At 46.3% G+C, this 9,253-nt stretch overlaps 1 protein-coding gene across 7 annotated transcripts in view; it reads right to left on the reverse strand.

The window, feature by feature from the left end:
* Positions 1-1,660: 1,660 nt before the first annotated feature.
* The window catches only part of LOC135264205 (disks large homolog 4), a 68,579-nt gene continuing 60,986 nt past the window's right edge, over positions 1,661-9,253 (reverse strand). For 6 of the 7 annotated variants that reach the window (XM_064352947.1, XM_064352944.1, XM_064352946.1 and 3 more), the window contains 9 exons: positions 8,619-8,661; positions 8,208-8,238; positions 8,019-8,066; positions 7,763-7,864; positions 7,186-7,358; positions 6,675-6,787; positions 6,387-6,478; positions 2,542-6,009; positions 1,661-2,354 (listed from right to left, as the gene is read on the reverse strand). In XM_064352947.1, the coding sequence (XP_064209017.1) occupies positions 5,903-6,009; positions 6,387-6,478; positions 6,675-6,787; positions 7,186-7,358; positions 7,763-7,864; positions 8,019-8,066; positions 8,208-8,238; positions 8,619-8,661 (709 nt within the window). In that variant the 3' untranslated portion in view covers positions 1,661-2,354; positions 2,542-5,902. The remainder of the gene's footprint in view (positions 2,355-2,541; positions 6,010-6,386; positions 6,479-6,674; positions 6,788-7,185; positions 7,359-7,762; positions 7,865-8,018; positions 8,067-8,207; positions 8,239-8,618; positions 8,662-9,253) is intronic. The other variant, XM_064352945.1, reaches the window with a different exon arrangement.

The raw sequence follows: 9,253 nt of genomic DNA on the forward strand, positions 1-9,253 counted from the left end.
AACATGGACACACCATTAATCACCGAGCCTAATAACAGAGCGTTTCTTTTTTAAATCCAACGTCAACAAACGATTTAAATGATTAGCCTGATCATGTGCCTGCCCTGTCCGGCGCTGCAGGTGCTGTGGGAGCAGGTCTTTCTGTCAGACCTCCACCAAGCTCAGCTATTTCATCTTATGAATCCATCGCTCACAGCCATAAAAAAGCAATACTGAGCTGCTTCTGGCTGCCGGGTCACTGTAATCAAACGAGCCGCCACAGCCGCTAGCCTGTCACACGTATGCCCGTAAACTATCTCAGTGCTGATTGTGGATGAGTCAAGATGAGCGTGGGCTACAAGACACTTAAGTAAAAGTTCACAACAGAACTACTGATTTTGTAGCTGCTGAGCCAATTTCATTTTTTGGTAGCGATCAAACTGTCGGAGACGCGACAGTGTGACTGTGCTGCCAGATTTGTGAGGTATCCCTCTACCACTGTGCATGAGCATGTGTTCCTGCGTGCCTGTGTGTGTTTGTGTGAGAGTGTGTGTGTGTGTGTGTTTGTGTTTGTGTGAGTGTGTGTGTGTGTGTGTGTGTGTGTGTTTGTGTTTTTGTGAGGGTGTGTGTGTGTGTGTGTCTTTGTGTTTTTGTGAGGGTGTGTGTGTGTGTGTGTGTGTTTGTGTGTGTGTTTGTGTTTGTGTGAGATGTAAAGTGAATCACAGGGACATGTATTGCCATTACAGGCTTGTTTTATGTAGAATGATGCAGCTGTACCTGTGGGGACCTGCAGCACTTTGGCAAACACAGTAAGGACAAGCAAACGTACACACTGTCACACACACACATACACTCTCCCTTTCACACACACACCCTCTCTCACACACATGCACACTCTCCCTCTCACACACACCCCCTCTCACACACAGGCACACACAGACACACACTCTTTTTGCTCTCTCTAGCATAAGAATCTTATCCTGAATGCTGCTCCAAACTGCTGTTGGATTCTCTACTTCCCTCCTAGGATCAAATCTAACCACTTACAACAAAAGACGTGCCAACTATGCATACGAAAGTGCACGAACAACACAATGCAGGCATTAACACGCTCGCACGCACGCACGCACGCACACACGACAAAGAGCAGTGTCTGTCTTGCCCTCTGTCCCAGACACACATTAGTACCCCATGACGCATACGGCCAGGAGAGGAAGTGCCTTTGTGCAGTTTCCTCCTCGGGAAAGGGTGGGTCTCCCATGGGTGTTAGAAAGACAGAGAGAGAGTGTGTGAGAGAGAAAGAGAGAGAACAAGAGATTTTTCAGTCAGAAAGAGTAAAAATGTGGAAAAGAAAAAGGAAGGAATCCATACTGAAAGAAAAAAAAGACCTTGAGAGAGAGAGAGAGAGAGAGAGAGCAATATGACAAGACTACTGTATTATTCTACGGATACAAAATTCTGGGAAAAGAAGCTTTAGTATTTGGAACACAAGTGCCCCCTTGTGGCCTCAGCATGCTACAACATTTATGTACTTTCCTGTTTTTCACCTAAACTCAGGAAAATGTGAAAACAAAAAAAATCACATTGTAACACACACACACACACACACAAACATACACACACACACAAACAGACACACGCACATGCACAAACCTGCCAAGAAGTCACTTCCAAGGACCAATTTTTCAAAACAGCTTTGTTAAATATTATTTATTTCATTTTGTAGCTAATTTACAACAAGCGATAAAACATTTGTAATCTGTCGTCATCATTGTTAAATCTCTTTTTTGCAAGACAAGTTATTCACTTCTCTGCACCAGTTTTTCTGGTTTTAATTTCACTTTTATTCATTATAATAAAAACTAGTACATACTTCATGATCAAGGAATTTGATAATACAGATTCCCCTGAAACACAGGTAACGGAACATAAATAACAGCATTTGTAAAAACAAATAACTGTAAATTTTAACCGAAACAGTTAAAGCCCCTTTCATCTTAAATTAGTGTGCATGCGCGTGAGGATAGAGATATATATCTGTGTGTCGCATGTGTGTGTGTGTGTGTGTGTGTGTGTGTGTGTGTGTGTGTGTGTGTGTGTGTGTGTGTGTGTGTGTGTGTGTGGTGTGTGTGTCAGGGCATGGATGTGCATGTTTGCATGTGTGTGTGTGCACCAATGTAAGCTTCGTCCCACTGCATGAACTTTGACCCTGACAGACACTCCGGTCAAGGGACTGGATCCAGCTCCTCCTGGATCCAGAGGCTTAGAGCCCAGATCTCGGGTTGTGATGGACTGAGCCCTGTGGCCAGTACACCAGCCTCTCTGTAACCTGTCCTGAAACACCTCCGTACACTCTCACCTGATCTGCCTCAACACTTCTACACTCTCACCTGATCTGCCTCAACACTTCTACACTCTCAGCTGATCTGCCTCAACACTTCTACACTCTCACCTGATCTGCCTCAACACTTCTACACTCTCACCTGATCTGCCTCAACACTTCTACACTCTCACCTGATCTGCCTCAACACTTCTACACTCTCACCTGATCTGCCTCAACACTTCTACACTCTCACCTGATCTGCCTCAACACTTCTACATCACAGACGTAATGCGACAAAAAAATGGTCCATCTCCAACAACCCAAAACCTACTTGTGAAAATAAATAGTGAAAAATAACTGGGCCGATAAATTAATAAATATGCACTTTTCATGTACACCGCTCATGTGCCAGGACTCACTGGGGAATCACTGGGGATGCAAGCCATATATGCAGGTATATGCAGGTATATGCACTTGTGTGTTCATTTTCTCACTCACTCTCTAACTCTAACTCCTTCTCCAGAATATATGTACACAAACATACATAAAGTACATAAAAGGTACATCATTTCTCTCTCTCTTGCACTATTAGTGTAAACCTTTGAAATTCAAGATCCTGTGGCTACACCTTCTTCTTCTTGCTACACCCACCCACACACACACACACACACACACACAGTATCATCAGGGCCTCTCCAATGACTCAGCACTTCCCCCTAGCTGCAGATGGAGGGTCACTGACCTTGTAAACCACAGGTGTCAACCTCCAGCCCTGGACGGCCGCAGTGTCTGCTGGTTTTTGTGGTGTTCTCGGCACATGTGATTCATTTAAGTCATTAGCTAATGATTCTACAAGACCTCAATTGGCAGCTGATTGAAAGGAAACCACAAAAGCCCACAGACACTGCGGCCCCCTTCACATTTGGTTTGACACCACTGTTGTAAACACTTTCAAGTTAATAAGTGAACAGAAACACCTTCGGAATCTGTTGGTCAAAGCTGTTAGCCATGACATCACAGACTGGGTGTTCCTAGACACACACACACACACACACACAAAGACACAGACACACACACACACAAAGACACAGACACACACACACTCTCTCTCACACTCTCTCACGCACACACACACACAAACCAGGAGACCTGACCCGCTTGTTTTTTTCAGCAGCTTGGTTTGTGTGCAGCCTACAGTCTCTCCATCCCTGTGAGTCATTGTAAGAGTCCCTCAGGTTCTGGTTTTAAGGGGTCAAGGGTCAAAGGTCAAAGTCAGAGCCCTCTCTTTTTGTTTAGCTTCCTTTAAAGCCTGCGGCAGTTTGGACGTTTCAAAAATAAAAATAACTTAAACCTTACTTTGAGGAAAAAAAATATGTGAACCGGCTTAGCCAGACATCTGTGCTTCCTCTAAAAATTCATTTGGGCCAAATGATGAATAATTCACCGGTTCAAACGGATTTTCTCCCGGTAACCACGACGATCCAGAGAGGGCTGGCGGCATCTCTGTCCGCGTGGCATCGCGCCCTTCCGTTAGCGGTCCGGAATGCCGAGGATTCTGCCGGTATTAATATTAACGGCTGTTGAATAGCAAAGCCCCCCCGGCCCCTCCCCGCTAAGTTTTAGAAGTCCACAGTCCGTGTGACGTCATTCCATCGCACGCTTTTCCTTTTTGGTTCGGCTTCAAGATGGCCACCGACAGGAAGTGCAAGACCTGACAGATTTCCCTCTGAACTTGTCAAATAAACAAACAACAAAAAAAAAAAACACTTTGCTACAGCATAAAAAATTACTTTTTTTCTAATTATATTGCAGTGTGATTTTGATTGCTATTAAACATTTTTAGAGCCAAGCCCAACTCACAATAAAACCTCAAGAACAATCAGCCAATCAGAAGAAAAACTCAATGTAAAATAAATAAATAAATTAATAACGCTTAAAAAAAAAAAAGAAACATTCATTCCAAAAGAATAATGTGAAGCCGTTAAACAAAATTTATACTCCTGTTAGAATCTGTCAGTTTGTTAAAAAATATAGATGATATTTCATTTTTACATTTGTCTTTTATCTCTAATGTACGGTCTGAATGTCCCGTTCTTCTGTGAAGAAGCAGAGGGAGCAGAGAGATAAAAGGGAAGGAGAGACAGGGAAGTTACTGCTCGCGGCCATTTTGGCTCCGCTGTGACCTAGCGACTCTTTTAGTCCACATGACCTTTCAAGCACAGGCCAAGCCCTCGAGTGGCAGCAAATACAGGAAGTGGCATCGGGTGAATCCAATGTATACCGCTGCATGATGTCATTGGATTGTCAGAACCCGAGGAGCATGGGTAATGTAGTTTTTTTAAACCCCCTATAATTACTTGACGAAAGCATCTTAATGCCAAACTGGGCAGGGGAATGGACAGACCTAACAAACAAACGTGGAGAAGTCACAAGAAGGTTCCATTTGAGTTACAGCAGAGAGAGAGAAAGAAAGAGAGAGAGAAAGACAGAAAGAGAGAGAGAGAAACTGAGGTAAAGCTTTTTCTGATTATTTCTTTGAGCTTTCGTCTTCAACTCTCTTTTTCCCTTTTCTCTGTCACGTGATGCAATGATATGATGATTCCATCCCTCACTTCTACTCCTTTATCACCATCCTTTCTTCATCCATTTTCTTTTTCTCTCCCTTTATGGGAGTGTCTGTCTGTCTGTCCTCAGTGCCCTGTCGTTGTGGTCGTCGGGTTTCGAGAACGCATGCACATAATTCAGCAGGAAAAGGTCTCCTCTTTTCCAAAACCAAAAAAAAAAGAAAAAAAATCTTTTTTTCCAGGCGTTCTGAAAAAAAACTGTTTGGTTGTTGGCGATTGAGAGAATTTCAGTGGCTGTGTTTTCCCCCTTTATAGAAACATCAGTTCATTTGATATAGATATTTAGATTATTATTATTATTGTTATCAATATATATTTTTCACAGTTCAATAACAATTCAATTTGTTTTTCTATCATACAAGTTAGTCCTGGCGGTGGCTGCGTTGCATTCAGCAGTCCTGTCCAGCAACGCAATCTCTCTCTCTCTCTCTTTCCGTCTCTGTCCTTTCAGAGAGAGAGAGAGAGAGAGGGAAGGAGGGAGCGGGGGAGCAAGAGAAGAGGAGAAGTGCAAAGAAAGAAAGGATTCCTCCTCAGACCGACTCCGTCTCTGGTGTTACAGTGTGCTGCTCTGTAGGGGAGCCAGGAGACGCGGAGGGAGGGAGGGAGGGAGGGAGGAAAGATGAGAGCCTCAGAGAGATGGGGGAAGAGAAAGAGGAAGAAGAGCGGATAGTATGGGGAGGCATTTGTTTTCCTGTGCTTATTACCAAGCCTCCCCCTCTCTCCCCCTCTCTCTCTCTCTCTTTCTCTCTCCCTCTCTCCCACTCCTCCATCGTCTCCCTCAGATTGCAGTGGAAAGGCGTCTGTGTGCAGGGAGGAGGAGAGAAGAGAGGGATGCAGGCAGGAGGAGGAGGGTCGCCTCGGTCCCAGAGCGCAGGAAGCAGCTCTCTCTCTCTCTCTCTCTCTCTCCCTTGCTCCCTTGCTCCCTCTCCCCCTCTGCGTCTCTAAGTGCACAGGTATGAATGCAGAAGGGGCTGCCTCACAGTCTCCCCCTGGTGGGTATCCAGATGTAAGGCCCAGAATGCTCCTCGATGGCAGACTTCACCTTGTGGTACACCTCCTCAAAGCTCTCCCCTTCCACAATGGCTGTACGGAGAGATAGACGGGGGGCAGTTAGTCCTTGTGTCCCCTCCCCTTTTTACTATACCCTTCAATTTCCTTGTCTCCCAGAATCCTTTGCACACCACCTGTGGCCTAAGGCATATGTCTGCTGCATGCAGAGTCGCTCTATGAAAAGAGGAGGATATTATGGATGATTGACAGGAGAGTGTTAGCCTGAGTATCAGGATGTTCCTGTCGTTGCTGACTGTGGTCATGAGTTGACTTGCTGGGCTTTAACAGGCGACTCTAAAGCAGACAGCAGGGCAGGCCTGTTAATTAGCCAGGAAAGGCCTCACCTGTCAGCCACGTTTTAGGCAAAAGGGTGCAGAATGCCCTCCAGACCACAGGGGGCAGCGTCTCACCTGAGAAGCACTCGATGAAGTCCTGCTCCAGCTTGATGGCGCGGTCCAGAGCCTTCCGAGCCTGCTCGTCCGTCAGCCGCGGGTTGATCTCTCTGTCGGGGGTGATGACAAACACAGGTCGAGAGGTCATCTCCATGGCAACCAAAGAGTCACCATAGAAACACAGGCGATTTTTAACCGAAGACAGCCGCAAGACGCTGGGTTTTGTCTCCAAGGCGATGGCGGTCAGGGCAGGCGTTGGGGGTGGGGTGGGGGGGGATGGGACGGCGGCGGGGGGGGGGGACTCACAGCACGTTCTGCAGCGATCTGGGCCGGATGAAGATGGCGATGGGGTGCAGCTGCGCCGCCTGTAGCCGCCGCACTGCGTTAGCTGAGACGTCCAGGATACAGTGCTTCCCCTGCTGCTCCGAGGGGGGGGGGGAGGGGAGGAGGGGGGGAAGAGAGGGAGGGGGGGTGGGGAGAGAGAGAAATTTCATATATAGCTATATAATTTATAACCATTTTATAAAAATTCTATTATTCATAATTATTTCATACATAGCTATATAATTTATAATTATCGTATATAGCTACATAATTTATATCAATTTCACATACAGCTACATAATGTATAACCACTTCATACATAACTACACAATCTCCAGTGCCCTCCAAGGTATGGGAACAGTAGAATGAAACTTGTGATTTTTACTTTTGCACAGCTGAAAACTCAACACGTGACTCAACACAACCCCTTTACCTGTCTGCCCACCTTGCTCCACCCCTTTACCTGTCTGCCCACCTTGCCCCGCCCCCTTACCTGTTCGGCCACCTCCCGGACGCTCTGGACGCTGGTGCCGTACAGGTGGCTGTTGTACTGCCCGGCCTCGATGAAGCGGTGGCTCTGGATGTCCTTCTCCATCTGTTCCCGTGACGACACGAAGTGGTAGTCCCGCCCATCCACCTCGTACTCCCGCTTTGGCCGCGTGGTGTCTGCATCAACCAATCAGCAGTCAGCACGTTACTGTATCTATGCTTATAATTCTTTGTGTATCTTTGTTGCATTAGTGTGTTATCTTTGTTGTATGAGTGTGTTATCTTTGTTGGAATCATGCGTTATCTTAGTTGTATCAGTATATATCTGCTACGTCAGTGTATCTTTGTTGTATTATTGTGTAATCGTTGTTGTATTAGAGTGATCTTTGTTGTATCAGTATACATTTGCTGTGTCAGTGTATCTTTGTTGGATTAGTGTGCTATCTTTGTTGTATGAATGTGTTATCTTTGTTGGAATTGTGTGTTATCTTTGTTGTATCAGTATATATTAGCTGCGTCAGTGTATCTTTGATGCTGTTTTACCTTTGCTGTATCACTGTTTTGGGGTGATAGAGACTTACGGGGAACGCAGGACCCGAACTTGTCGGGGAATTCGGAAAGCAGGTCATCATTCACCCTGTCCTTCGTTGGACCCAAAATTATGATCGGCCTCGCATAATGTACTGGGGGAGGGGGGGGAGAGAAGTGGAGGACAGGAAGAGGCAGATGGGAGAGAAGATATGCACTGAATATTAAAGGCACAACTGTTCCCTTTTAAGGAATAACATTGTTTTTGTTTTTCTAAAACAATATTAGAAAAAAGGAAACTGAATTCACCTTCCACTTGTGTCACTGTCTCATAGCTCTGTATGGAGTCATCTCTCGCTGGAAATAAAGACACAGATTAAACCAGCCCAACCTGCCGACACAGCGCCCCCTGCAGGACTGGAGTAAACCTGCAGATGCTGTGTTCCTGCCGGACCATAACACTGCTTTAGCAGAGTCTGAATGAAGGCGAGCCTTTACCTTGAGATCCTAGACTGTCCCGACTCCGGTCCTGCACAGAGAGTGAAAGATGGAGTCAGGGAAAGATAGTTAGTGAAAGACAGACAGTGAAAGATGGTCTGTAGAGACAGCATTAAACCCCACAGAGAACACACGCACAGGTAGTGCTCAGGCAGGTAGATTTACGCAGTTGTGGGTTTGATTACACTGCAGCAGAAAGACAGAAATGAAGGCTGAGGACTTTTCTAATGAGGGCAGGGAGGCCCCAGCGTACTGTCGGCCATTTTATCACCATGTTTACTACCACCACCCCACCCCCCTCCACCACACCCCCCGACCAAGTCAGTAAAAGACGCTCTGTAAATACAGATAACCTAAATTACAGTATCGATCCTCTCCGCCTCCCCGTTTCTAAATTTCATTGGCTCTTACCCTTTCTTTCGATTTCAAACGGGACCACTCTTTTCTTTCCACCCTGCGGATGGAAGGAGGGTGGGGAGAGGGATGACGAGGAGAGATAGAGAGAGAGAGGGAGAGAGCGAGAGAGAGAGAGGAATGTTAGATAGTAAGAGTTGCTGTTTTTCCTGAACCTCCCCCAGATAAGAGCTCTTAGCGTAAAGAAAGGCAAACTGATGCACCAGGGATGGAGTGATGAAAGAGAGGAGTGGAGAGGAAGAGAGAGGGGGGGAGGAATGGAGAGGAGGATAAGACAAAGACAGGAACAGGCAGTGAATGGAAATGGACAGAAAGATAGACAGACAGACCGAGATAAGTCAACACATGCACAGGTACACAGATGCACAGACACACATGTATGAACAGGTGTGCAGGTGTAGACAGGTGTTCAGACAGGTGTGCAGGTGGAGACAGGTGTTCAGACAGGTGTGCAGGTGGAGACAGGTGTTCAGACAGGTGCACAGGTGTAGACAGGTGTTCAGACAGGTGTGCAGGTGTAGACAGGTGTTCAGACAGGTGTACAGGTGTAGACAGGTGTTCAGACAGGTGTTCAGGTGGAGACAGGTGTTCAGACAGGTGCACAGGTGCAGACAGGTGCAGAGGTACGTGGG

The sequence above is a fragment of the Anguilla rostrata genome, chromosome 9 (assembly GCF_018555375.3).
Source record: "Anguilla rostrata isolate EN2019 chromosome 9, ASM1855537v3, whole genome shotgun sequence".
Lineage (NCBI taxonomy): Eukaryota > Metazoa > Chordata > Actinopteri > Anguilliformes > Anguillidae > Anguilla > Anguilla rostrata.